This window comes from Fusarium verticillioides, chromosome 2 (genome assembly GCF_000149555.1).
Source record: "Fusarium verticillioides 7600 chromosome 2, whole genome shotgun sequence".
Lineage (NCBI taxonomy): Eukaryota > Fungi > Ascomycota > Sordariomycetes > Hypocreales > Nectriaceae > Fusarium > Fusarium verticillioides.
The window spans coordinates 2,394,443-2,421,748 of record NC_031676.1 but is presented as its reverse complement, the minus strand read 5'-3'; the positions used below and the strand labels follow the sequence as shown (position 1 = coordinate 2,421,748).

Sequence of the window (27,306 nt, the reverse complement as noted above, 5' to 3'; positions counted from 1 at the left end):
ACTCGAAACGTCACTCGACAATACAACCTGACAAGACGTTAGGTACTACCCCAGATGTAATACATAACTTACTATTTATTCTCTTATGCTGATTCAGTAACGACATGTGACATTGGCTGCTATAGGGTATTTCCTCCGCATGACCTCATCTGCCGTCTCTCAGCTTTACATGTGAAGCCAGTCCCTTGCCAGACTCGGCCTAGCGTATTCCCCGCAACCAGTCCCCTCGGTACCCCATAGAAGCCGAGGCTTCCCCTTCACAAGGTTCCTTGGTATCCCCGACACGGTTTGAGTTGCAGGCCGGCCCAAGCTTGTTAAGAGCTGCTCGTTGCGCTCCCCGATTAATTCGTGTTGCAATTCTTCATCCTCATCCTCTCACTCTCACTCTCTGTCTTTTTTTCATCATCTTGAGCGTGTCATACTATACCCCCCTTACATATTCGAATATCACACCACACACGCACTCACATACACACAATGGCGGACCAGTTGAGATATGACGGCCAAGTTGTTGTCGTCACCGGCGCTGGCGGTGGCCTCGGAAAGGCATACGCTACTTTCTTCGGCTCCCGTGGTGCCAGTGTCGTCGTGAACGATCTTGGTGGTACTTCCAAGGGCGAGGGCAACTCATCAAAGGTTCGTGGACCACCCAGCAAGAGCAAAACCGCTTTCCCAGGCGCAAAGCGCATAAAGCTAATACCAGTCGCGATAGGCCGCCGATGTTGTCGTCAACGAGATCAAGGCCGCTGGCGGCAAGGCTGTTGCCAACTACGATTCAGTAGAGAACGGCGAGCGCATCATCGAGACCGCCATCAGCGCCTTCGGCCGAATCGATATCCTCATCAATAACGCTGGTATCCTACGTGATATCAGCTTCAAGAACATGAAAGATGAGGATTGGGACCTGATTTACAAGGTACACATCAAGGGCTCATACAAGTGCGCCCGCGCTGCTTGGCCTCATTTCCGCAAGCAAAAATACGGCCGTGTTATCAACACCGCCTCGGCTGCTGGCCTCTTTGGCAACTTCGGCCAGACCAACTATTCCGCGGCCAAGCTCGCCATGGTCGGTTTCACAGAGACTCTTGCCAAGGAGGGTATCAAGTATGGCATTCTCGCCAATGTCATTGCCCCTGTTGGTATGTTACAATCGCGCCTCATGAGCTCCGTACACTAATCCAAAATAGCTGCTAGCCGAATGACCGAGACCATCATGCCTCCTGATGTGCTCGCCAACCTTAAGCCTGAATGGGTTGTGCCTCTCGTTGCCGTTTTGGTCCACAAGAACAACACAGAGGAGACTGGTGGTATCTTTGAGGTTGGCGGCGGCCACGTGGCCAAGCTCCGATGGGAGCGATCTAGCGGTCTTCTCCTCAAGGCTGACGACTCATATACCCCCGGTGCCATTATTAAGAACTGGAACAAGGTTGTCGACTACTCCAACCCTCAGTACCCTACGGGGCCCAACGATTTCCTCACATTGCTTGAGGAGTCTATGAAGATGGGACCTTCAGAGCAGGGCGAGAAGCTCGACTTCACTGGCCGTGTCGCTCTCGTCACTGGCGGTGGTGCTGGTATTGGCCGTGTCTACGCTCTGGCCTTTGCCAAGCACGGTGCTTCAGTTGTGGTCAACGATCTTGCCGACCCCGAGCCTGTGGTTGCTGAGATCAAGAAGCTCGGTGGCAAGGCCGTTGGTGTCAAGGCCTCAGCTGAGGATGGTGAGAAGGTTGTCAAGGCTGCCATTGACGCATTTGGCCGTATTGATATCGTCATCAACAATGCCGGCATCCTCCGCGACAAGGCTTTCTCCAACATGAATGACGAGCTCTGGGATCCCGTCCTGAACGTGCATCTCCGAGGTACCTATAAGGTCACCAAGGCAGCTTGGCCTTACTTCCTCAAGCAGAAGTACGGACGTGTCCTGAACACTACTTCAACCAGTGGTATCTATGGCAACTTTGGCCAGGCCAACTACGCTGCTGCTGTAAGTTTTCAATATACTGCTCGTTATGATAATTGCTAATGGTCATAGAAATGTGGTATCCTTGGTTTCTCTCGAGCTCTTGCTCTCGAGGGTCAGAAGTACGGCATCTATGTTAACACTATTGCCCCCAATGCCGGTACTGCTATGACTGCCACCATAATGCCCGAGGAGATGGTCCAGGCTTTTAAGCCTGACTACATTGCTCCTCTTGTCCTCGCTCTCTGCAGTGACAAGTGCCCCAACCCTACTGGTGGTTTGTACGAGGTTGGCAGCGGCTGGTGCGGTCAGACTCGATGGCAACGAACCGGTGGACATGGCTTCCCCGTTGATGTCACCCTCACCCCTGAGGAGGTCCTCAAGAACTGGAAGGATATCGTCACCTTTGACGGCCGTGCCGACCACCCTTCCAAGTCCCAGGACTCTATCGGTAAGATCATGGCCAACTTGGAGAACCGATCTAAGCCTAAGGAGTCATCTGGCGAGACCAACTACCTCAAGGTTATCGAGGAGACTCTCAAGAAGGAGGGCAAGCCTACCGAGTACAAGTACGAGGAGCGCGATGTCATTCTCTACAACCTTGGTGTTGGTGCCAAGCGCACTGATCTCAAGTACGTCTTCGAGGGCTCAGATGACTTCCAGGTCATTCCCACCTTTGGTGTCATTCCTCCCTTCAACGCGGAGATGCCATTCGAGTTTGACAACATTGTGCCCAACTTCTCTCCTATGATGCTTCTTCATGGTGAGCAATATCTTGAGATCCGCAAGTTCCCCATCCCCACCAATGCTCGTCTTGTTACCCGAGGTCGTCTCCTTGAGGTCATCGACAAGGGTAATGCCTCTATCGCCCGAACCTCCACCACTACCGTCGACGCCAACACTGGCGAGGACGTCTTCTACAATGAGGCCAGCGTCTTCCTCCGTGGTGCCGGTGGTTTCGGTGGTCCCAAGCGCGGTGCTGACCGCGGTGCTTCCACTGCTGCCAACAAGCCCCCTGCTCGTGCCCCTGATGTTGTCGTTGAGTCACCTACCCACGATGACCAGGCTGCCATCTACCGCTTGAGTGGTGATTACAAGTAAGTTTTACTATCGTCCGCCATCTGAATCATAACTAACATGAGTAGCCCTCTTCACATCGACCCTGCCTTTGCCAAGGTTGGTGGCTTCAAGGCCCCTATTCTCCACGGTCTCTGCTCCTTCGGCATCGCTGGAAAGGCCGTCTACGAGCGTTTCGGTGCCTTCAAGAACATCAAGGTCCGCTTTGCTGGTGTTGTCATCCCTGGTCAGACCCTTGTCACAGAAATGTGGCGAGAAGGCAACAAGATCATCTTCCAGACCAAGGTTAAGGAGACTGGCAAGCCTGCCATCGCCGGAGCGGCTGCTGAGCTCAGAACCGACGGCAAGAGCAAGCTCTAAACAAAATTCAGCACGATCAACGGAGTTTCTGCAATGGGATATGCATGTACTATCATAAAGTTTGTATTGTAGTTGAGTGATGTGATTCTTATCATGTCCTGTTTTGCCCAATCTTATATGCCAAATTCAATACCAATTTCTTAAATTTCTAAACAACAAGGCGCCCGCCCTGTGCCCATCCTGATGTTTATATTTTTGGAAGTCATTAAGCCTGCGCCTGAAGTCACAATGAGGCTTCATTGAACCATCTTATCGTACGCCGTTACTGGAAAGAAGAAAAAAAAAGAGAAAAACGACCATAACCCTAAACAAAAAGCGTTACTACGACCAGATCCAACACTTCCGAAAGAGCGGGAATCCGGCCGCTGAAGAGAACACGCTCAACATTTACGTCCATCCTATTCGCCGCAACGCCTGTTTCAAGGAACGCCCGCTCGGTACCTGATAATTCTCGGTTCTCCATGTCTTTCCACTTGCGCTCAGCCTCTTCGCGTGCGGCTTGCAAAACCTGTTCTGTGTCCTCAGATTCCCAGAGATTGCACCTGTCACACTCCTTGCAGGGTGTTGCATCGCCTTCGGGGCGGAAGTGATCACAAAAGTGGCGATATCCTTGATCAGTGAGGTCGGCGCGACAAACATAGCACATCTTGTAGCCGCAGGGACACGTAAGTTTATTGCAACCTGCATTCTTGACGAAAGATGTGTTGCAGCGGGGACAGACGCGCTTTATAGCCATGCTCATGGCCTGCTCGACCTGTGTGCGTAGGGCGACGAGCGAGGATTCGTTGCATACGTGGATATCCTTCCACGACTTGTGGCATGAGAGGCACGACATACGACCGCAGCTGGGACTTTGGCAGGTAAATTTGGTACCGCGACGACGACGACGGTGACGGTTGAGGGCTTTGGACCACTCCACTGATATATAGTCGCCGAAGGACTGCTGTGTGCTGAGAAGGAGGCAAATGAATGAGGATATGAGGACGAACGGGAAGACAAACGGGAGGGTGCCGACACATAGAACGAGGAAAAAGAGGTTGTAGATGCTATGTGACTTGATACGAAGAGCAGATTCGTGCGCAGGCGTGTATATGTCGTCTATCTCGGCATAGTCACAGAAGGGACACCGGACTAGAGGGAGGTTGGATGCCAGAAGACTGTGCTCTGCTAGTCGACAGTCAAGCCTGTGCAAAATTTCTGCTCCCATCTTTTCTTCCTCCATGGCACGGCGAATATGATCTGGCGGGATATGTCCAGGACATCCATCGCCGTCTGAAGAGAGGCACTTGAGCGTGCCCGTTTCAGGGTTAATGCTGCTTTGCCACCCTTGTCCAAAGACTGCTTCTTTGATGGAGTGCTGTACACATCGGTAGCAGACGAGATGGCCCTCGCGGTTGCAGTGGGTAAACTCCTCGAAGGCTGCTGATATGAAACAGCAGACACATTCATGTGTTGCATCTGCCTTTTCGGCCTCCTCGTTGTTGAGAATGACTGCAAGCCCCCTGTCTCTATCCTCTCTGTCCCTCCTGTCCTTCTCCTTCAACGGCGCCACCAAAGTATCATACAGTTCGCGGTCCAGTTCTGCGCTGCCTGTGGCTCGAATAGTGGGAGTAATGGAGCCCTGGCCGGTTGAGCGCCACGATACCAGTGGGTGATTCTCAGCCTCTCCCGTAGCGATAGGCTTCCTTCTGAAAAACAGCGACGATATTGTGAAACGCCATGATTTGGAGGATAAAGTAACGAGGGTCTGGCGGGCTTCGAGGTAGGAATAGTTGGACTCGGCAAGAACAGCGTTTATGGTAGACCGCGACAGGCCTTTGAATTCATGCCATGCCAGATTCTGTACTGCTCTTTTGTACTCCTTGCTCTTGAACACCTCTGCTTTGGGTATTGTCTCTGGTCGAGCGGTCTCTTTGTCGGGAACTCTCCACCGACCCTTGACCCACGTCACTCTATTCTTGAGCAGCGCATCAGCCACAAGAGCGAGCCTCGACTCGCCGTCGAAATTTGACAACAGCTCGCGAAACACTTCGATCTGGATATCGGGAAATACAGCAGCCAGAGCCTCGAGGCTGTTGTTGAGTTCGCGCAGGTCAGGTCTCTCGGGTGGCAGGCATGGCAGTTGGGCTTCGTCGTAGATGTACTCGGGCTGAACAAGGTTAGAGTCGCTCGACTTGGACCGGACAGAGGGCGTTCTGGTTCTATCGGTGGAGGTGGAGGTGGAGGTGAGCAGCCCGGGGAAAACCATCGTGACTGCTCATTCTGGTGCGTGTGCGCGTGAGGTTTGCTGATGGATGGAAGTGATAAATGGCGGTGGTAATGGTTGACGGAGGATTAGGTAAGATATTTTGAGGCGTTGACGGGAGCTGAGGAATGAGGCTTGCTGTAGTTGGTTGGGGTGCAGAGCTGAATATTTTTTTACCAAGAAAAATTAAAGGGAATAGGCAGTTAGATTTATCCAAATGCATTATGCTATTCATTCAGCAGTTCCGCATCGTGACTGTCTAAGTCTCATAGTCAACGAATAAGTTGCAGTAGAGCTTGTGACACGACTGTAGGTTGAAACAACACAGGCTCGAATGGGTAATCGCCATTTATCGACCTACTTGACTGCGGAGTCATTTCAGGTTTCAGAGACTAGAGCTACATGAGATGCGAAAATGTGTCTTTATTTAAGGGGATCAGAGCCTCATCTTTGACTTATGGCCTGTACTAGTTCTTCAGTTGTTATACTAAAAAGTGTATCCGGAGAGTGGTCGCTTTAATCATGGGTAGTATAAGTTAAGTATTCAGAAAACAGCTACATCAACGAAGAACAAATGCATGATTATTTATTTGTCCTATATCAGATACAATCGACAGTTTGTACCGCACTCTGCACAAGGGACATAATCAAATTTAAAAGTGACTCATTGATGAAGTTATATCAAAAGCAGAAAGCAGACAGCTATAATGGTGTATGATAGACTATTCTTCGACCAGAAAGTTTCTCCTAGTATCATATCTTTACACCTTAGAACAGCTTCTTGTCAACACCAGATGTCGTCTCAGAGGCATAGCAAGGCCTCCGGTAAGTGTTGTTCTTGAAGAAAGCCGCTGCTCCCCTTTCGCTCAGACTCCTGTGGGTCATGGACTCGTGATATTAGGCCTTCTAAATCAACATTGTTGAACCATTCAATTCGGTCACGGCAAAAGAACGGAAGACCCAAGAGGTCTGGTGTTTACGGATACTCATGCTGATGCCTGTGCCGTATATGCTTGTAATATAGCCAAAAGTCGATCTCTTCTTATAGTGAACAGGAGTCTGCAACCTTATTCGAGAACACAAGACAGGCACGCATGTAAAGTGCCCCATAGACTAAACAGCTCAGAAAGGCAGGAGAAAGACGGATGTGCTATGTATGTATGTACGCAAACCGTCCAAGTGATCCGCCGTTGACGCACCCCACGCTTTGATTGGTAACATTGACGGAGATGATCACCACTCCAGATCGACAACCCCGCAATGTTAACTCATCTCGAAACTATCAAGACGACAGAATCAGGGACTCGATTGTCCCTCGCTCACCTCCATTCTCACAATCAGAAGGAGTTTAGACGAGAATACCACGACAATGGGCGGTCAGACAAGGTAGCCCGTAGCCCGTAGCCCGTAGCCCGTAGCTCGTGTGTAAAGCCCAGAAACTGACTCGTCAACAAATCAGGAGAATTGCTGCGTAAAAACTGTCACAACACTCCGTATTACTGAGTAACATGAAGGTGGCAGCGTGGGCGGCCATAATCATCATCTCGAAACCGCCGACTCAAAATTAAGATTGCAGAATGCCTGTTTCACGTCACTCTGCTGCGCAATAAGCACCGTTCATCTGTGCAGTCATCCATCATATCTGCAGCGGTGCAGCCCTTCCAACCCTCCTCTTCAAATTTCGGTATGCACCATACGACATACTTGATGCAGGCACGGGGGTTTGCGACCAAAGTCCCATCATGAAGTCGATGACCGGTCCGAGGCTTCGCAAGCGGTGAGATGAAGTTGACAACATCAGAGGTTAGCGCGCCGCCAGGGTTTTAGACCTTGTGCGGCTAATAATCGATCATTTCGCGCTTAGAAGGTTGGACGAGTCTAGCAATGAGTTTAGAATAAGCCCGTTGATTTTGATAGCTTGGCTGACGTGAAGCCCTGTGCTTTGATATAATTGATCAATCACATGCTGAAAGTAATTAATGACAACTGAGTTTGGAGAGGTCCAGGAGCAGCAACTCAACTCAACATCTTGCAATATCTCTCTCTACATGAGACTGAACTGGCATCAAGGCTATAGATCTTTGTCAGATCCGCAGCCAGTCGTTCCTTGCAAATGCAGGCATTGCAGGTCCATTTCTCGTTGAGGATCTCGCTCCTTGTCAGCCGCTAGTTCTGTATTACCTGCATCAAGCCCGCTAGACCACTTGTCAAGGACGCAAGCCTCTTGGACATCAAAGCTTGCACCCGAAATAGTCTCAGCGGTACGTGTATTACAGCGTTGAGATTGTGCGAGACCACGACTACGTATGTACACGGAGTCCTAACGGCAGCGCCAAGCCCGAGCCCTGACATGGGTTTTCAGGGATGACGACGATCTTGTCCCGTCATTGTTGGCTATGCTCAAACAAGCGAAGTGAGTGAGAAAAAGGGGTCTCTCGGCGATGGGCTCGGCACAAGCCAGCCAACAGTCGGCCAGCTCCACTCCCTGGGAGGGGGAACTTGGGAAGCACGCGACTTTATGCAGGATAAAGCCCGTCGTGCATAAACTGCTGTGGAGGAAAAAGCAAATTCCCCATGATATGATGATGTGAGCTTTGCATTGGCTCCGAAAAGTTGGCATGTGCTATCAAGTGAAGTGCTTTTAATGCTGGTATGTGCATGCATGGGATGTTTGGTGTTACATTGAATAGCTAGCGGACAAAGCCAATCGACTGATGATCACTGATCCGAGACGACAAAAGGAAAAACCGTTCGCTCGTGGCGTCTGTCTCGGACGAATGATGTTGTTGAAGCGACAATAAACCGAGGGTATATTTTTGGCTCTCAGATCTACTATGGGGCACTGCCCCACGTTGATGATATTACGAATACTGGAGCTGGAGCTGGAGTTGGAGCTGGAGCTGAAAAAGTTTTGGCTTTCAAGCACCATACCGTTCGACCAACAAGCTGGATCAGGACCACAAGAGAGGCTCAAGAGCCGGCCTGGGTAACTGGCCCCGTGAGGATACAGTACCCAAAGATGAAGACCTAGCCTTTGGCTTGTGTTTCATATCACACGGTGCCTCAAGGTTGGGCGCTTGCATGTGCATCCGGAGGTGCTCATGAGACCTCAATTCCGAGGCACTATTTACGACTTTATTTACCAGAGGGTGTGATGGTCTTGACGATCTTTGTTGTTGCAAAGGTCTTTATTTCCCTCATGATGGGTCTGATTGCTTGATGAAGCACTTGGCAGCAATCCTCATCTCCAGGGAAGCGGCGTTTTCAGAGCGTGGTTTCGTCATTCATTATATTTGACGGGGAGATGGATCAAGGACGGTACGCACTGTTGACGTATGAAGTGTTTCTCTAGACTAGTCAGGCACCGAAACCCGAGCATCGATGCCTATAGCGCCGCAGTTGTGCGTTTTGTTATTAGTTAAGGGTTGACCACCTTATTGCTCCAGATAATCGCCTGTGCGGTCGATTTGCTGTAGATCCCCGTATTGCACCATTTCCCTGATTTGGTTGTCAGCCACGCGACAAGGACTCTCTATCTGCTTGCTGAGCATTACAGTATTCTTACCGACTACCTTATGTATCAAGTGCCGCTGGGCGTCATCAGAAAGTTGCCCAAGTCAGCCGTGGTCAGCCACCTCATCTTGGACAGAGCACAGCATCCACGGCAGTCAGGCTGGACCAACGATCCGTCATCTGTGACAGCTTGCTGTGGCTTTCAGCTGAGGTGGATTATCTTGCATTTCATAAGCAGCCAAAGTTCTATCCAGGGGGCTGTAACGACGGAAACGCCTTGGCTGAGTACAATTTCTCACCATAAGCTTTTGGGCCACTGATCAGTTCGAGGTCTAGATCCGCCATTTGATTGAGTACGGTATCATTATTCAACTTGGACAAATGTTGTTCACCTGGGCTAGGTATCTTGGGTACCTATTGCAGGCGATTTATCCGTAGGTAGCTCAGTGTTGCAGCCGCATCCATGTCCAGTTCTGCTGCTGTTGTATCGTTCTCGTCGCCGCCATTATTTCCACGCTCCACTTTCCGTCACCCCGGCCCTGCAACTATTCGTAGGACATGCGATCTCTAGTGACAAAAAGATTCGGCAGATTGTGGAAAGTATTGGGGACCACCTTGATAGGTTTATTTTGACACCCTCCGTCAAAGAAACTTTCATGTCCCAAAAATATACGCCAATACGATCGATGTACAACAGGTACGGCCGGCCCCGAAAAAGATGAATCAAGCCAAGAAAAAAAACACTGGACATCAAATCACAGAAAACGAGGGATCTACGGACTTCAGTTACAGTCTATCACACGGTGCCTGGTCTTGGAGTTACCTAGAAAAACGCCATAGCCCGTATCTTTTCAGCCGCTTCACGATGAAGCCCAAGCCTAAGCATAAGCTCAGAACAATGGGAGCAAAGCAACAAGGTCAATTCTCCTTTGGCCTTGGTTTCTGGTGTCAGTCACTGCCAGGGACAAAGCAGCAGCACCAGTCCACCAGGACAGGGTCCAGTGCTTGTCTGCAAGAATAAAGCCGTACAGTAACTTAGCCAAGCTTAGCTCAGGTGCCTAGGTTCCCCCTGGGCCCCCCTGTCCTGGCGCTGGACATCCACCACACCTAGCCAGCCGCCTCCTCCACCGCTTCAACTGGAGACTGAGAGCGAAGTGAATGCACTGGCTTTGAGCGGGATCCTGGTTTAGCAGACTGCTCAGCCTTACTTAGTCGCGGTGAATGGGTCCCTTTTCCCTTGTCTTGGGCCTTGGTCAATATTTATTACTGGAGGTAGGGTACTCCGTACTGTATGTATTTGGCTCAGCTTGGGATATATAACTTTGGTCCTCCCCCTTCCCATCATCTAACTGTTCTCTTCCTGTCTGCATTACCTACCTACTGTACTGGTGCTGCATCTTGAACTTTGTCTGCAGGCCTGGCTGTTCGTGTGCGTGCTCGCGTGATTACCACCCTCTTATATATTTAAGAGTATTTCGTAGACTGGCGGACTTGGACTTGTTGGTTCGTCTTCCCACGCTCGCATTACACCTACGTATACACGGACACGCCAAACCATGAGAGGAGGCCTTTGGAACTGCTTAGACCTGAGGATTGGACGACCAAACATTGCATCTTGCTGCCCATAAACGAAACGATGAACCGAGATATGAAGCTGGATGTTGACTCCGCCATGGCCGACCAACTTCAAGACAAGAACAGCCGCTATGAGGGCTACTTCGCCTATCGACCACTATCCAACCTACCCACACCGCCCCCAAGCTCTCGCAACTCATCCGCGGCTCAATCACCACGAACTACACTCGACGATGGAGAGCCATTGATGCCTCGATTTCGCGGTAAGTGGTAGCACTAGCACGGCTGGCAGAGGATTCAGCACTGTTGATGTGTAACATCACGTTGTTGGTCTCCTTTCATGTCCACCCATCGTGCAAAGCTTGTTTTACTAACAGACTATCCCTATAGGCCCTGCAATCCACCTTGTCAACCTCATCCCGTCATCTGCTTCTCTGGCCACGGCCTCTGTCCCTCTTGTTCAGGCCATTCTGAGCCGCGCCAATCTCCCGATTGAGACCGTTGCTCTCGCAGTATGCATTCTCGATAGCCTTGACTCCCGCTTCGCCCGACGATGGCGCCTCTCGTGCCCCCTGCTGTCCGGCTACTTCTCAACGTCTAAGCGACACACTCTCCCGCCGACGCCCATCATGCCTCAACGACAACAGTTACACATCGACTCAGTCAACCCCGAGCTCATCATTTTGGCAGCCCTTGTCATTGCGGTCAAGTTCATGGAGGATCCTCAGGAGGCTTCTCAGTACTATTGCAAGGCCTGGGGCCGGGGCATGTGGTCACCCGAGCAGCTCAACACCACCGAGCGATGCATCATGGAGAACCTCAACTACCGCATCATGCCCCTTTGCGACGAAGACTGTCTGACGGATGCCATGGTGGATATGCAATATGCCGCCCAGCAGCCCCAATGGGACATTAACGAGAATATGCCTGCGGATAGTGACGACGAGAGCGACGACAGCAACAACCACAATAACTATGTGCCTAGCCACTCCAGATCAAAGACACTCGGCACAGGATCAGCGGTATTGGGGCTAGGCCTTTCTCTCACACCTGTCGACACCCCGACTGCTGAGGCCAGCCACTCGACTACCCCGCAACCGTCAAGGCTCTGCAATGACTACTTCAACCATTTCCAGGCACGAGAGGCTTAAAAAGGATAAACGGCGTTCTTTCTTCACTCTAGGCATTACGAGGCGTTACCGTGGATACCAACACATTTAGCGACTTTTTATGGATTGTTTTGACAGCGACTCGTCTCGATCCGGCGTGATAGGCATCTTGTTATGTGTTGTTTTGGGAATCAGACCCCTTTCATAACGCTCCTGATTGGACGACGGGGCAGGAAATAGCATTGTTCTATATACGGTGGCATTCAGGGAGAACATCGAGTTTCTATAATCAAGGAACAAGTTTATTGGGATTGATTTGGATTGATTTGCAGCTGGCTTGCGCCTACATGGCATCATAGGTTGAATTCAGCATGGATATGGCATCTGATCTGAAGCTAGGATTACACATACCCCTTTCCGTATATTCTAGTCAATAACTACGTACTTTTAATGTTCCATAAATGGCTCCCGGTCCCATACAAATAACTCCGGCCCTTGGCATAACAAATCAGGCGATATCATGCCAGCATTTCTCAGGGGGGGCCCACACTGTTGACGTTGATGTCTTACCTAGGGGTTCACCGCATGGAAAAACTCGTGATGTGGTTTTTGTAAGTCAGTATACTATGCTTAGATACGGGAGTTTATGCCGGCTTGTTGGTTTTATTGTATGTTGAAGATATGTGTGTGGTATTGACTACTGTATCGAATGAGAGGTGCAGTTAGAGAACTACCTTGTATTGGATTGGAATTGGCCGTATACTACTCAATCACCCACCCCTCCCTAATTTATAGACTATTATTTTAACGAGGAGCTCATTCATCATTTCGCTTCTATATCTGGCTACAAGTTGAGAATAATTGAGTATCGTAGAACACCAATGCATTTTCTTAAGGACTTAGCCTCTTCAATGTCCACTCCTCTTCCTCGCCCTCCCGTTCATAGACGAACCTGTCGTGAAGTCTACTCTCCCTTCCTTGCCAGAACTCGATCCTATCCGGGATAATTCTCAATCCACCCCAAAACTCGGGAACAGGGATCTTCTCCTGCCCCTCAAACCGCTTCTCAACGTCTTTGACCCATCCCTCCAGCTGCTTGCGGCCATCGTCATCTTCACCTTGTGGCTCAAGTACTTGACTCTGTCGACTAGCCCATGCGCCGATTCTGCTTCCCCGAGCTCGCGTGTCGTAGTATGTCTGGCTTTCTTCACGGGAGATCTTCTCTACCCGTCCTTCAACATGGACTTGACGCTGTAGGGATTCCCAGAAGAACAACATCGCAGCACGGGGGTTAGTCGCTATATCAGCTGCCTTGCGAGACGTGCCCAGGTTGGTGTAGATGACAAAGCCACGGTTGTCGAGCTCCTTTAGATACACAGTACGAGAGGAGATACGACCTGAGGGGAGAGAGGCTGTTGAGAGAGTGCATGATTCAGGATGGTCTACACCAGAATCATTCTCCTGGGCACGGGAGAACCATGCGTGGAATTGAGGGATAGGTGATGTTGGGTTTAGCTGTGAGCGAACGAGAGTTCCTTTGGTAAACTGCTCAGCTTGGCCTGTTGCCTGATGGCCCGCGGGGGCGACTATGAGTTGTTAGTAAACTGCGCCATGAACAAATAGTGTTGTAAAGAGAAGAGTCATGATGGCAAGACTGGCGGGGTAGCGTTGAACATACAGATGAGCTTCGAAGTATCTGCTGAATGAAGCGCCATTTTTGCAGTACAGAACAACCTAGAGCTGAAGTTAGGTATTAGAAGACGCATTGAAATATATATGAGTCTCCTGTAGGAAATCATGCGATTTGACTCACTGGACGAACTTTGAGGCATACGATGGAATGGTATGTTTAAGAGAAAAAAGGTACGTACTGCGCTATCGGCGGGTAGGTACCTTAGTGGAGTCATGACATCTTCGAACTGAAGGAAGTTTCTATTTGCTACCAGGACGGACAAACATTGAGATTCCAGGAAATGATCCATCATTCATAGTACAACACGAACTGTAGATGAATAAACACAACAGTATCAACATCCAAGAGTTATAATGTTAAGAATCTCGCCAAAGAACTTATGAGTGTCTGCACTAACCGTCTCGTGATATTCACGCCACGAAAACCAAGAGAAAACAGGTACGCACACGAAACACACGGAACGCACGGGTGAGATAATAAATAAGTATTAAATTAAATAAACGTACACGACGATACGTATATATACATGATACATAACATACATAAAACCGAACGCCGACGACGTGAGTCGCGCCTCATTTACACATTCTATAACATCATATGTCGTTCACGGGTATCATCCTGGAATGCTTGCTAACGCACGCCAATTTCTATCCGGCTTTGAAAAAAGCAAAAATTACAAAAAATCCAATCATGCCATGAAACTTTTCAAATCCTTCCCGACTCATGTATAAGTTTACGAATCAGCCATAACCAGCGCCAACAGAGCCATGCGGCAGTAGAGGCCATAGCGCATCTAAACATCGTGTGAGCAATGGCATCAACATGTTGTAGGAATCAGTGCTTACCTGTCGGAAGTATGCAGCCCGCTGGTCGAAGTCGACCTCCTCGGCAACCTCCTCGTTGCGGGGGAGAGGGTGCATAACAATTGAAGAGCTCTTAGCATGCTTGAGCGAAGCGTTGTCCACTCGGTAAGAGTTCTTAACGCGCTGGTACTCCTCCTCGGTGGGAAAGCGCTCCCGCTGCACACGCGTGCAGTACAGGACGTCACTACGAGCCAGGATCTCAGGTGTGAGAGTCTCAGACTCGCAGAGAAGTTGGCCGGAAGCAACGAGCTGCTCTCGGACCTTAGGTGGCAAAGCCAGAGCCTTGGGGGCGACCAGCTGAACCTGGACGTGGTAATGTCTCAGTAGGTACACAAGAGAGTGCACAGGTCGGCCATAAAGAAGATCACCCAGGAAGGTGATGGTCAAGCCCTGTACGGTACCCAACTCCTCACGGATGGTGAAGAGGTCAAGGAAAGCCTGCGTGGGGTGCTCCTTGCTGCCGTTGCCACCGTTGATAACAGGGACAGGGCTGTATTTCTCAGCAACATGGACGCTGGTCTCCTCAGGGTGACGGAGAACAACAGCATCACCATAGCAAGCCAGAGTACGGAGAGTATCCTGGAGAGTCTCACCCTTCTGGACAGAAGAGTGAGAGGTGGAGATAGCGATGGTGCGTCCACCAAGACGCTGCATAGCAGCATCGAACGAAGCCGACGTGCGAGTTGAGGGCTCGTAGAAGAGCGTGGTCAAAACGCGGCCTCGAAGGATGTTCAAGACACCTTCGCGCTGGACACCAAGACGCATCTCCTGAGCAACAGTGAAGAGCAGGTGGAGATCAGCTCTGCTGTAAGACTTGACGGACAGGACGTGTGTGTTCTTGAACGACGAAGGCTGAGCCAGGAGCTGCTGCAGAGAAGAGCTGACCAGGGGCTGGAGCTGGAGGCCAGGGGCGAGCTCCTCAACAGGAGCAGCACCACGAGCAGGCGAAGGCAGAGTAGCGCCAACAGCACCAGTATCAACACCACGGAGACGGTTCAGAGGCTGGAAGCCACCCAGCATGGACAGGCGGCGGGCTTGGGGAGAACCGGTGGCTTGAGCGATCGAGGTGGTGGGCTTGACTGGGGGCGACATGGGAGGAGCAATGTGCGAAGACATGTCCTTACCCTGAGGCGAGACAGGCAAGACTTCACCATCAAGACAGACAGTGGTGTTCTGGAAAGTGACTCTTTGAACAGATCCACGCATAGTGCGACCCACAAAGGGAGACCAGAAGGTCCCGGGAGCCACGGTGTAGGGGCGATCAATCTCAGCCTCAATGGTGGTGCCGGATTGATCGTGGAGCTCGAAGATCTCCATAGGGTTGGTGTAAAGGCGTTCCTTGATGTCGTCAACAGTCAAACGACCCTCAGCAACTGAAGTGAGTAGCAGAGGGAGAGCATCAGAGATTCCCATATGAGGATCGCCCTTATGGCCGAGCGAAGTAGCCAGGCGGTAAGGCAGACTACCAATGGAGAACACATCAATGGTAGACATGTGCTGCCAGAGAGCCTTCTGATCAGCTACAGTGGGCAGACGCTCGCACTCAGGGTACTCGTCACGGTTGAGGTACAGAGAGTAGATCGAGACGTCGCAGGTGACTTGGAGTCCCTTGGCCTTGCTAAGGGCGATAAGCTTGATATCATCCTTGTTTGTGACCGAAGTAACATGAATGCGACGGTTGTGGAGGCTGGCAAGGAGGAGAATAGAGGCCAAGTCGGTCAGCTTAGCATCGGTGACGATAGGCTTGTGTGTAGGCCAAGAATCGAAGTGAGCAGTGACAGCAGCAACCTTACTGATGTTGCCAGAGAGGTGGTTGAAGGGGATGAAGAGTGAGCCAACCTCGCCAGTAACATGGCTGATCTGATCAGCATTGTCCGAGGTAGCGGCCACAGAAAAGTTGTAATCACAGTAGCCACCTCGTCGGCTGTTCTGCTGAGCGGTCTTCAAAGTGAGGGCATCAGTGATGGCGCCATCAACACCCAAAGGCATAACCCGGATCATGCTGAAACCAGCAGAAATAGAGGCCTTTGTCACTGTCTGAAGGTCATCATTGCTGGCAGTAGCGATACCTGGAACAAAAGCTGCGATGTTGATTAGACCGGGCAGCACGATGGTACGGTGGCTGGTCTGGTAATCGCGCTTAGAAACCTCAAGCTCGAAGTGGCGGGCAATGGCCTCAACGAGAATCTTGGCGTTCTTGACGTTGGTAACGAGAGGGATCTGGTAATCAACAGCCATACGTCGAGTCTGGTAACCCTTACTCATGTAGTTGGCGGGACGACGGTACTTGTTGTTGGAAGGCAAGTTGATGTACAGATCAATGGTGTTCTTGGCCAGATGCTGGGTGAGAGAGAATTCAGAGCTGCGGTCCTCCTCCTTACCGAGAACCTCAAGGTATTGACACTGAACGCCGTGCTCCTGGAGGAAATCGGCGGTACCGGAAGTAGCAAACAGCTTATAGCCGAGCTTCTCAAGCTTCTGGACAGAAGGAAGCATCTCGCGCTTGTCCTTGTAGGATCCAATGGACAGGAGGATGTTCTTCTTGGGAATCTTGAACCCAGTAGACATCAAGGCTTTAAGATAGGCCTCATTCTTGTCAACGCCGAAGCAAGCAACCTCACCTGTAGAGGCCATCTCGACACCCAGTACGGGATCGGCACCGGAAAGACGAGAGAAACTGAACTGAGGGACCTTGACACCGACGCAGTTGGGGGCAAGATCGGTGGGAGGGTAGGCCTGGAAAGGCTGGCCCATGATGGCCTTGGTGGCCATCTCGATCAAGTCAACACCCATGACCTTGGACACGAAGGGGAACGAACGTGAGGCACGAACGTTACACTCGATGACCTTGATGTCGTTGTCCTTGGCAATGAACTGAATGTTGAAAGGACCAGTGACGTTGAGGGCCTGGCCAATCTTGCGAGTAGCCTCCTCAATACGCTCAATGGTGGTGGCTTCCAAATCTTGAGGAGGCAAGATAAGGGTAGCATCACCAGAGTGAACACCAGCGTTCTCGACATGCTCGGAGATAAAGTGTCCAATAACCTTACCGTCCTTGGCAACGGCGTCCATCTCGATTTCCTTGGCATTCTCAATGTACTTGGTAATAACGACAGGGTGCTCCCGAGAAACTTCAGCAGCCTGGTCCAAATAGTTCTTGAGATCCTTCTCAGAATAAACTGTATTCATAGCAGCACCCGAGAGGACGTACGAGGGTCGAACCAGTACGGGATAAGAAACAGTGTTACAGAACTCCTGAGCTTCAGCAAAGCTAGTAAGCTCCTTCCAGGTAGGTTGATCGACCTCAATGCGGTCCAGCATACGAGAGAACTTGTATCGGTTCTCTGCATTGTCAATCATCTCGGGCGAAGTACCCAGAACCTTGACACCAGCACGGTGCAGTGGGAGTGCAATGTTGTTGGGGGTTTGACCACCCATAGCACCCAAAACACCGCTTGAGTTCTCGAGCTGGTAAATGTCCAGGACTGTTTCGAGGTTGATGTTCTCGAAGTAAAGCTTATCGGCTTCGTCGTAATCTGTACTAACCGTCTCCGGGTTATAGTTGACCATGATTGTCTTGAAACCGGTAGCGCGAAGGGTTCGAATAGCTCGGACTGAACACCAATCGAACTCGACTGATGAACCAATACGGTAAACACCAGAGCCGAGCACCATGACACCATGATCGTCGAAGTTGACATCGTGATCAGAGGCATTGTAGGTCATGTAGAGGTAGTTTGTAAAGGCAGGGAATTCCGCAGCGACGGTGTCAATCTGCTTGACGAAGGGCTGAATACCAGCCTCGAGTCGCAGGCGACGGACAGCAATCTCGTTGGAGCTCCAGAATTTGGCGAGCTGACGATCACTGAAACCCAGGCGCTTGGCCTGGAGAAGGATAGACGGGCTGGTGGTGATGTCGGTTGTGCTGTAGCAAGTCATTCTCTTAGCGAAGTCGCTCAAGCCCTTGAGCTTGCGAAGGAACCACTTGTCGATCTTGGTCAATTCCCAAATCTTGTCGACAGTGTATCCCTCGTGCATGGCGTTGGCGATGGCAAATAGACGCTGGTCAGAGGGGGTCTGGAGCTCATCTTCAATGCTCATAAGGGCCTCCGTCTCATTGAAGCCGAGGTTGTGGAAATCAATGGCTCGGATGGCCTTCTGGATGGCCTCCTCGAAAGATCGACCAATGCTCATGACTTCACCCACACTCTTCATGGAGGAACCAAGCTGAGTGGACACGCGGGTAAACTTCTTGAGATCCCATCGAGGCATCTTGACCACGACGTAATCGAGCGAGGGCTCGAAGCAAGCACAGGTGGACTTGGTGACTGAGTTTTTAATCTCCTTGAGGGGAATACCAAGACCAAGCTTGGCAGCGATAAAGGCCAGAGGGTAACCTGTAGCCTTAGAGGCGAGAGCAGAAGATCGAGACAGACGGGCGTTGACCTCGATAATGCAGTACTCACGGGAGAAGGGGTTCAGGGCATACTGAATGTTACACTCTCCGACAACGCCAAGATGGCGAATGACATTGACAGCTGTCGTTCGCAGCATATTGTAGTCTTCATCAGACAAGGTCTGCGAGGGAGCGACAACAATAGAGTCACCAGTGTGGATACCGAGAGGGTCGAAGTTCTCCATGTTACAGACTGTAATGCAGTTGTCTTGAGCATCACGGACAACCTCGTATTCGATCTCCTTCCAGCCCTTCATACTACGTTCGATCAGAACTTGGGGACTGGCGGCGAAGGCTTTGTTGCAGAGATCCATCAGTTCCTCCTCATTGTTGGCGAAGCCACTGCCGAGACCACCAAGAGCATAGGCAGCACGCACAATGACGGGGAAACCAATGTCCTTTACGACGTGCATCGCCTCGTCGATGTTGTTGGCAGAGGCGGACTTTGCACACTTCTCGCCAATAGAGTCCATGCTTCGGGCAAAGAGCTCGCGATCCTCAGTAGTGATGATAGTGTCGATCGGAGTACCGAGGACCTTGACACCGAGAGACTCGAACTCATCCTTGAGCTGAATACCAACTTGAAGGGCGGTCTGGCCACCGAAGGTCACATAGATAGCATCAGGTCGCTCATACTGGATGACCTTTCGAACGAAGTCGGCGTTGACAGGGAGAAAGTAAACCTTGTCAGCCAAGCCCTTTGAGGTCTGGATAGTGGCAATGTTGGGGTTGATGAGAACAGTGTAGATGCCCTCCTCCTTCAAAGCCTTGATAGCTTGGCTACCAGAGTAGTCGAACTCGCCAGCTTGACCAATGCTGAGACCACCACTGCCAAGAACGAGGACCTTGCGAACGGAAACGCGGGGGTGAAGACGCTCATTCTCTTCGATGGTGCCGCCAGGGAAGCTGACAGGGGCCTTGAGGAGCTCGGGCTTCTCAGCGCAATTGGCCATGGTGTTAATGAACACATCAAAGAGGAACTCGGTGTCGCGAGGACCAGGGGTGCTCTCGGGGTGGAACTGCACACTGAAGTAGGGCTTCTCAGTATGGAAGATACCCTCGTTACTGCCATCATTGGCGTTGACGAAAAGCTCTTTCCAGCCATTGGTCAGGCTGTCAGTGTCGACAGCGAAACCGTGGTTCTGAGAAGTGATGTGGCATTTTCCAGTAACCATGCTGGTACAAGGAATGTTGTGACCACGGTTACCGAACTTCATCTTCTTGGTGGTAGCGCCAGCAGCACGGGCGAGGAGCTGATGTCCCAAGCAGATACCAAAAACAGGGATTTCGTTCTTCTCGAGGACGGCAGTGATGTTCTTAACGACGTTGTCGAGCATAGCGGGGTCACCGGGACCATTGGAGAGGAAGAGACCGTCGAACTCGTCAATGGCGCTGGCGATATCGTAGTCCCAAGGACAGACAAGGACCTCGACACCACGCTTGAGGAAGCACCTCAGCTGATTAAACTTCATACCGACATCGAGGCACAAAACACGGATAGTACGCCCAGATGGGTGCTTACGGGCGACCGAGGTCGGAGGCTTGTAGAGCTTGGGAGCCTTAATGGAAACTACATAGATAATGAGCAGGCGTCTTCGAGTTTGAAAACGCTAGGAAACTCACCTTCGGCCACCAAGTTCTTGGTGTTTGGGTTGACCCATTCGACCTCCTCAAAGTGGTCGGTGGGCAAAGCAGCCAAGGCATCGTCAGCCTGGCTGTTGGCAGAGCCATTGGTCAGGCCACGGGTCTCGAGGCGCATCTTACCCAACATGCTACCCTTCTCACGAATTCTCTTGGTCAAAGATCGAGTGTCAACACCGTACATGGCGGGAACACCCTGCTCCTTGAGCCATGTGCCCAGAGAGGATTCGGCCAAGAAGTGGGAGAAGTCTTCGCCAGCATATGAAGCTGTGACTAGACCAGCAATGTGGATTTCGCTAGACTCGAAGTGAGCTGGCAGATCGCCGAGGAGCTCATCCATGGCCTCGCGCGAGGGAACACCATAGTTTCCGACAAGAGGGAAAGTGATGACGAGGATCTGGCCGCGGTACGAAGGATCCGTGACGGACTCAGGATAGCCAACCATACCCGTTTGGAAGACCAGCTCTCCAGCAATGCTCTTCTGAGCACCAAAGCTGTAACCCTGGAAGGAGGAGCCATCTTCAAGCTCGAGGCAGACAAGGCCATCATCCTCGGCGCCAATCTGACGCGCAGAGGCGGGAGGCTGAGGAACCAAAGCCATTGTAATGGTTATGGTAATGGTAATGGTTTAGAGTTGAAGCAAAAGAAAGAAAGAAAAAAGCTCCGGTGCTGGGCTATATCAACAAGATACCCAAAGAGGCGCGGGGCAACGACGTGGAGGGGTCGTCGCGGGAGGACAGGGAGATTGCGAGCGACGGGCCGGCAAGTTAACTCGTTTTCAGAGCTACCCTGGTAAGGTCAGAAGCTACCTCGCAATCATCAGCCTCAACTGTAGTTAGAGGTGAAGAGGATGTTGGAGAAGAGCGAGGGTTTGGGAGGAGGAGAAAAAAGAGAAGGAAGGCTTCTGATGAAAGCGGCCTTCGAAACTTTTTTTTATCGCCGGGGCTGCAGCACAGGGTGCTCCCCGCTGTGTAGTGCTATAAGCTCTAATTGGCCAATTGAGAGATGGTTCCCTCGATGCGGCCAATTGCAGCATTCCATTAAAATCTGCAGGGACACTAAAATGCCCCGCCATGCCTTGGCCAAACTTCTCAAGCCTCTCCACAAGCTGCGCAACAACCTTTCATCATGACCGATCGCTCATCAAAAATGGTTGGACTTGAGCCTCGAGAGTGGGTTTGTTGGATCAGCGGTCAGGGTTTAGCCGCACTGTCGATACGGGCCAGGGCATTGGGAAATTCCCTGTCCGAGTGCCATGGCAGGTGGCGGGGAGACTTGTGAAAGACTCCGGTAACGGAAGAAATATCTACGACATATGCGGCTTGGAGTTGTCATGACAAAGTCTTTAACGTGGAGAGCAATGCATTGCTAAATGCGCAGGCAGCCGCTCTGGAAGCTGCAGAATGCTTAAAAGCTTTCAGCCCGTAAGCATAATAATAACGCTTACTGTGAGAAAGTGCTGCAGTCAGCCAATGGTGCAGCAGGACATCCTTTTTTCCAGCCGGCACTCAGCGTCCCAGGATCCATGATCGAAAAAGCTCGAGCCCAGGGCGGCAGTGAGAAAAAGGCGCTTTACATCACAGGCTAAAACGTACTTGTACAGCACCCACTTTCCGCTCAGCATCCACCTCCACAGCTTGAAAAAAGATTTTTTTTTCTTACATCTGATCTTGCTATGATTGGATTAGTTCATGGTGATTATCCACCTCAGAGGCTCAGTCACGGTTAGCCTCATGCAAACCGCCAAAACCCGATATGCAGGTTTACCAACAAGTATCCTGGCATGAGGTTCGTGCTACAGCATGAATGTCTCAACAAGTATGTATGGAGTAGAGAAATGGCCTGCTCCGTTGTAATTGAAGATATATACATACAAATCCCCCATATGTTATGAATGTCACACGCTTGAATGTCGAATAGAGTGTCATTGTTTCATGTAGACAAATTTGACTCGATCGATTCGATAAAAACTACTTTGTGAGATTGTAGGTTCGCGAAATTGATGTAAAGTAGCCAAAAATAAACGTAAAATCATGTATACAGGCAAGACTCTCTTGGCTTTTCATTGCTAGCAATCCTGAAGCAAGCTCCTCAACGCCCTGAGCAAAATCACCAACTACACATATATTTCTCCTTTTGAACCGCCTCGAAAGTAACGCTATTCTCATAGCAATATTGCTTCTAATCTGCCAGTTTGTCGAGCTCTCAAGACCAAGCCAGTCCTTATAACATAAAAAAGAAGAAAAAGTGTTATGATATTCGTTAGATGAACTGGTCAACTTGACCCAAAAGAACTCCATCTGTGTCTATAAAGTCTTGTAACATATCTACGCCTTCACGTTCTTTGTGTCACTCAGTGGTCATCTGAGCCGTCAACGTCAGGGCATAGGAGGAGCCCCCATATTCGTGATCTTGGGCGTCCTTTGTGTTGTCGGGCTGGCCTGGCTTCCCATCATTCCAGGCTTCTGGCCGCCTTGTGTATTCATACGGTAAGCTGGTTCTCTCTTCGGGTCAATGCCGGGGAAGACAGCCTGTAACCTTGAATACAGGTCCCTTATGCTATTGTTTCGCTCTTCACGGTCAGCGACCGGGTCGATGTTGTTGTCTGCACCTTCAGGCCCTACAGCTGGGGCCCGGAGTTTCAGCGAAAGAGTCAGGGCAGGGGCAGTGAGGTATGCTGGACAGGGCGGAACTTTAACTTCGGGCTTCCGATCCGCAAGTGCGGCCATATACGACAAGTTTGCTTGCAATCTCCTCATACATCTGAGGCACGGTTAGTTGTGTAAAGTAATTTGTTGTCTAAATGAGAACTCACTGGAGATAGTCCTGCTGTAGTTGCGTCTCCTCGTCTGTCGGTTTTTTATCAGCAGGGTTTCCAGCTGCAGCGCTCTCCTTCTTCAGCTCTTGTTGGGTTGCCTGGATTTGTATAGATTCATAGAGAAGCTCATGGTTGATATCGAGCAACAATGCGAATCGTTCTTTATCTCGAGATTCGGTACCGGGGCTCAGCGGAGCCGCTGCTAAAGTTCCATTGGCAGCCGGTCCTTGATTTGTAGAGAAGGTTGGCGTCTGCGGTGTCGATAATCCGGCCGATACGGGTTGTTGGGACTGCTGCTGCCCTTGCGCCTGTGTCGGAGCTTGTTGAGTCTGCTGCTGCTGCTGCTGCTGTTGCAACTGTGGTTGTTGGGGCTGCTGGTTCGTGGGGGTCTGGCTTTGAGAGTGAGGCTGAGGAGTCGGAAATTGACCCTGCTGCGAAGGCAGAGCATTGTTTGGTGTTCCTTGTGCGGCGCTCGGGGGTCTTTGAGGGGTCGATACCTGGCCCATACCAGCGGGGTTAGCAGCTTGTTGTTGTTGTTGTTGTTGCTGCTGCTGCTGTTGTTGCTGCTGTTGTTGCTGCTGTTGTTGTTGCTGTTGTTGTTGCTGCTGCGCTTGAGCCTGCGCTTGCTGTTGCTGTTGCAATCGCTGCATCATTTGAGGATTCTGGGGCATCCCGGGTTGGTTCATCGGGAAGCCCTGCATGCCTCCGCCCATCATATAATTTGGCGCAAAATTCTGAGGAGCGACCGACGAGGGAACGACTTGACCGTAAGGGTTAGCAGCGAACTGCTGTTGGAAACCTGCCACTATGCGCAATCTGTTAGTCAGGTGTGAAGGAGGAGTGCTTTACCGTGTCGCATATCGTTTTGCGCCGCGCTTCTTCTTAATGATGCCCAACCACAGGCTGCCCACACATCGTTAAAGAGGCTGGAGCTGTTTACAGGAGCATTGGAAGCAGGCGCGTCGTGAAAGATTCGATCGGAGATTGCGCGCGAATGAAGAAATGGTACCTACTCTGGCCATTAGCAGCCATATGCTGCATTCCTGCGTTTGGCATCATGCCTCCTGGACCAGCACCCATCATTTGAGGATTCGCGCCAGGGTTAAAGCCTCCTTGAGGCGTCATGCCGGCGAACTGCTGCTGCTGGTTATACATCATCTGCTGAGCGGCTGGCTGGGCTCCGGACTGCTGCTGTGGGGCAGGGTTGTTGAAAGAGGGAGCAGCATTGTTGCTAAAGCCGTAGCCGGCGGAGTACATGGCTGTTTGTGAATGTGACTGTGACTGTGACCTGGGCTGTCGCTTTCAGGGCGTCAAGGCGTCAGTGCAGCGCTTCAAGCGGCAGCGCGTGCTGTACTGACTGTGCTGTGCTGTAGCAGCGGCAGACAGCACCGTATAATAGTGGGAGGGATGTGTTGGGATTGCGCGTGTGTGAGCGAGAACAGGCTTGTCGTTGGCTGGCGACGGAACACGAATGGGGTCCAATCAGTCGGTCAGTCCATCAATTCGGTGAGTGACAAGTGAGGAGTGACAGGAGGTCGTATGGCGTGGGATCGGAAGGCTGGGCTTGTCGCTTGTGTACGGATATGGACATGTATGGACGCGGTTCAGTTGGTTCAGGTTCCAGGATTGGAAATGAAACCTCGAGTTAACTCAACCGTGGACAGTTGAGACGTGGTTGTGTGGGTCCAAATGTTACGGCAGTCCAGGTGGGTAGCAAGCCCGTTTTTGTCACGGCTACACTTCAGCTACGGTTCCATAAGCACTACGTGTTCACCGTCAGCTATCGACGTGTATATTCCTTTATACAATGGAACAACCCACGATTAATTACTTGTATGATTTAGCTTTCGTCCATGTCTATGTACCTATGATACCGCCAGACTCATTCCTGTATTCACATATATCGTTCATACAACCTCAGTCTAATCTTCGATGTTCAGGTAGCAGACACATCCAATGAATGTCCATTGACAAGGGTAGTCCAGGAGCTGCAGTCCATGTGAGACACATGCCGACGAGGGCTGGCTGAGTTGAAAAAAAAATATCATCCAACACAAGCGCCACCAGTCGCTAACTCAATCTCGGGCTTGTTTACTCTTATTTTCAGCCGCACGCCATCCAAAGAAGTTGAGTATCACTATTGAACCGTCATACTTCCCAGAAGCAATAGCATATCCGAGAACTTGCTTCACGACAGGTGAGCATGGCCCGATATTCTGATACCCAAGCAGACTCAAAACTGGCAAAAAGAAATGATCACGCTGGGGATCGAACCCAGAATCTTCTGATTCGTAGTCAGACGCCTTGCCATTGGGCCACGCGACCTTGCTCTTGAATGATACCTGGCCACCAAATTCCCGTCCAAGATTGTGAACGACACAGACAGAGAGCTTGCTGGTTCACCGTAAGCGTGGTTCTGAACTTTTTAGATCGTACATTGTTCGTTGTACATCTGCTCATGTTGTATATGTGAAAATTACAGTGATGTGCCTCCGTAGTCGACCTATTCTGAGTCCGCAGTTCCCAAGTTACCCCGTTGTTGGTAGAATTGTCAGTTGCAAAGTTAAGCTTTCCCGTATGCTGAAAGTGACATACCAGACACACCACTTTATGATGACGTTTCATAAACACAATAGTTCGAGTTAGAAATATCCGCTCATTCCATAACTATGGTCCTTGTAGGGTGCGCGCTTCGTGTAGCGATGAAATGCATTGATCCTGCCAGACTCCAGTCCATTAACGACGTGTTCTCTTCAGGATATAGTTATATACTGAAGTTATGTAAGGGGACAGGCGGTGAAGATGTATACAGAGAGCGGTCAGCAGCGAATGGAAACCGGCAATTCCGTTTCGCAATAAGAATTTGTGGAAAACATCTAAGGTCTGAAAGGCTCTTGCGTGACATAGATAGTAGAAGTCATGCCGCGGTACGGCCTCAAGAGCGCATAAAACGAGCCTTGTTATCTAGCCAATCATGGCTCAAAGGGATTATACAAAGAGTCGACCAATCATTAACCTGGATGCAACTATCAACTAATTAAGTTAAGAATGTAGCAATTATATCGCTGACAATAATCTGATATATATTATAAGGATTTATTGTTCTGACATTTCTGAACATAAGTATAAAGGTCTATGTAAAGAAACATTTTAATATTAAAATCATTCTTAGACTTAATTTAAATGTCTAACTGTCTAAAGTAAGTTACTAAGGTATTATTAGATACTAGTCTTTCTATAAGAAAAGATAACTGCTATTAGAATGACATTATCTGGATATTCTTTTATATAGTAATACCAAGTCCCATTTAAGCGCAAGAGATAGCATATTTTCCTGGTGAGGATTGGTACTGCTGCTGAGTGCCAAGGTCAAAAAGAATGATCACGCTGGGGATCGAACCCAGAATCTTCTGATTCGTAGTCAGACGCCTTGCCATTGGGCCACGCGACCTCTACTCTTGATTTCGCCGGCGGTATTCAGTATCATTATTCTGGGTAGTGTGGAGTTGATGCTTTGCAACGCCTGCTCGTTTTATTGACGTGACTGTGGCTACGGGTCTTGATCCTGAAATGGGTTTTGGTTTTATTTTTAATGCTCGGTAGCTAAGTCTTTGGCTTTCCCTTGTCAAGTTATGACTATGGTGAATTATCATAGCAGAAAAGACGTGAAGGCGATCGAGTAATACTTGGAAATGGATTATGCTATCTGTCTCAGTGTCTCCCGTCGACGAAGATAAAAACTAATTCCAACATGTAATAAACACCGGATTAACATCAATAGACATACAGTTACCTGTTCCCTATTATATGGTCTTGAGTTTCAAACATGAAACTGTTATTCAAAATTTTCGTTGTCCTTCAGGGTAACGCTTTGGCACATGCATGATTCCAACACCAATCTACCTGAGCTCAAGCCATGGTGACTCAATTGCAAATCGGAAAACAATCGCTCTTTTGTACTGTAAGCCTTTACCTTCTTCAGTTGTTTATCAA

The 27,306-nt window shown here is 50.3% G+C and overlaps 6 protein-coding genes and 2 non-coding genes across 13 annotated transcripts; 2 read left to right on the top strand and 6 right to left on the bottom strand.

Annotated features, from left to right (window-relative positions):
* Window positions 1-270: 270 nt before the first annotated feature.
* FVEG_04199 (peroxisomal hydratase-dehydrogenase-epimerase) lies at window positions 271-5,814 on the top strand. The gene is made up of 5 exons (XM_018891960.1): window positions 271-636; window positions 713-1,139; window positions 1,188-1,984; window positions 2,033-3,057; window positions 3,106-5,814. The coding sequence occupies exons 1-5, from the start codon at window positions 478-480 to the stop codon at window positions 3,395-3,397; spliced, it is 2,700 nt and encodes an 899-aa protein (XP_018748560.1). The 5' UTR covers window positions 271-477; the 3' UTR covers window positions 3,398-5,814.
* Window positions 3,421-5,786, bottom strand: FVEG_04200 (hypothetical protein). Its single transcript, XM_018891961.1, has one exon. The coding sequence runs from the start codon at window positions 5,643-5,645 to the stop codon at window positions 3,702-3,704; it is 1,944 nt and encodes a 647-aa protein (XP_018748561.1). The 5' UTR covers window positions 5,646-5,786; the 3' UTR covers window positions 3,421-3,701.
* Window positions 5,815-10,219: 4,405 nt separating the features above from the next.
* FVEG_04201 (hypothetical protein) lies at window positions 10,220-13,709 on the top strand. Its single transcript, XM_018891962.1, has 2 exons — window positions 10,220-10,993; window positions 11,121-13,709. The coding sequence occupies exons 1-2, from the start codon at window positions 10,792-10,794 to the stop codon at window positions 11,879-11,881; spliced, it is 963 nt and encodes a 320-aa protein (XP_018748562.1). The 5' UTR covers window positions 10,220-10,791; the 3' UTR covers window positions 11,882-13,709.
* Window positions 12,731-13,560, bottom strand: FVEG_04202 (pyridoxamine 5'-phosphate oxidase; the record flags this gene model as incomplete). Its single annotated transcript, XM_018891963.1, has 2 exons — window positions 13,518-13,560; window positions 12,731-13,425 (listed from the first exon to the last, which is right to left on the bottom strand). Exons 1-2 carry the CDS (start codon window positions 13,552-13,554, stop codon window positions 12,731-12,733), a joined length of 732 nt encoding a protein of 243 aa, XP_018748563.1. The 5' UTR covers window positions 13,555-13,560.
* Window positions 13,710-13,997: 288 nt separating the features above from the next.
* On the bottom strand, window positions 13,998-21,385 carry FVEG_04203 (protein pyrABCN). 2 transcript variants are annotated; one of them, XM_018891965.1, is made up of 3 exons: window positions 20,478-21,385; window positions 14,381-20,424; window positions 13,998-14,328 (listed from the first exon to the last, which is right to left on the bottom strand). In XM_018891965.1, exons 1-3 carry the CDS (start codon window positions 21,094-21,096, stop codon window positions 14,269-14,271), a joined length of 6,723 nt encoding a protein of 2,240 aa, XP_018748565.1. In that variant the 5' UTR covers window positions 21,097-21,385; the 3' UTR covers window positions 13,998-14,268. The 2 variants fall into 2 exon arrangements, with proteins under 2 accessions (XP_018748565.1, XP_018748564.1); XM_018891964.1 differs by having other exon boundaries at window positions 14,070-20,424; window positions 20,478-21,369.
* Window positions 21,386-22,349: 964 nt separating this feature from the next.
* On the bottom strand, window positions 22,350-24,991 carry FVEG_04204 (hypothetical protein). Of its 5 annotated transcripts, none has more exons than XM_018891967.1 (4): window positions 24,672-24,932; window positions 24,327-24,612; window positions 23,311-24,118; window positions 22,350-23,258 (listed from the first exon to the last, which is right to left on the bottom strand). In XM_018891967.1, the coding sequence occupies exons 2-4, from the start codon at window positions 24,568-24,570 to the stop codon at window positions 22,874-22,876; spliced, it is 1,437 nt and encodes a 478-aa protein (XP_018748567.1). In that variant the 5' UTR covers window positions 24,571-24,612; window positions 24,672-24,932; the 3' UTR covers window positions 22,350-22,873. The 5 variants fall into 5 exon arrangements, with proteins under 5 accessions (XP_018748567.1, XP_018748568.1, XP_018748570.1 ...); XM_018891968.1 differs by having other exon boundaries at window positions 24,327-24,606; XM_018891970.1 differs by having other exon boundaries at window positions 23,311-24,322; window positions 24,375-24,606.
* Window positions 24,992-25,566: 575 nt separating this feature from the next.
* Window positions 25,567-25,638, bottom strand: FVEG_15423. Its single transcript has one exon. It is a non-coding gene; the product is annotated as a tRNA-Arg (tRNA).
* A 1,054-nt stretch (window positions 25,639-26,692) lies between these two features.
* On the bottom strand, window positions 26,693-26,764 carry FVEG_15424. Its single transcript has one exon. It is a non-coding gene; the product is annotated as a tRNA-Arg (tRNA).
* Between the last annotated feature and the right edge of the window lie 542 nt (window positions 26,765-27,306).

Coding starts and splice junctions, on each gene's coding strand:
- FVEG_04199 (XM_018891960.1), top strand. CDS start 478: ATGGCGGACCAGTTGAGATATGACGGCCAAGTTGTTGTCGTCACCGGC. Junction 1,985..2,032: donor AGGCCAACTACGCTGCTGCT/GTAAGTTTTCAA, acceptor TAATGGTCATAG/AAATGTGGTATCCTTGGTTT. Junction 3,058..3,105: donor CGCTTGAGTGGTGATTACAA/GTAAGTTTTACT, acceptor TAACATGAGTAG/CCCTCTTCACATCGACCCTG.
- FVEG_04200 (XM_018891961.1), bottom strand. CDS start 5,645: ATGGTTTTCCCCGGGCTGCTCACCTCCACCTCCACCTCCACCGATAGA.
- FVEG_04201 (XM_018891962.1), top strand. CDS start 10,792: ATGAACCGAGATATGAAGCTGGATGTTGACTCCGCCATGGCCGACCAA. Junction 10,994..11,120: donor ATTGATGCCTCGATTTCGCG/GTAAGTGGTAGC, acceptor CTATCCCTATAG/GCCCTGCAATCCACCTTGTC.
- FVEG_04203 (XM_018891964.1), bottom strand. CDS start 21,096: ATGGCTTTGGTTCCTCAGCCTCCCGCCTCTGCGCGTCAGATTGGCGCC. Junction 20,425..20,477: donor CAAGAACTTGGTGGCCGAAG/GTGAGTTTCCTA, acceptor TTATCTATGTAG/TTTCCATTAAGGCTCCCAAG.
- FVEG_04204 (XM_018891966.1), bottom strand. CDS start 24,570: ATGTACTCCGCCGGCTACGGCTTTAGCAACAATGCTGCTCCCTCTTTC. Junction 24,119..24,326: donor TATGGCTGCTAATGGCCAGA/GTAGGTACCATT, acceptor GATTGCGCATAG/TGGCAGGTTTCCAACAGCAG. Junction 23,259..23,310: donor CTACAGCAGGACTATCTCCA/GTGAGTTCTCAT, acceptor ACCGTGCCTCAG/ATGTATGAGGAGATTGCAAG.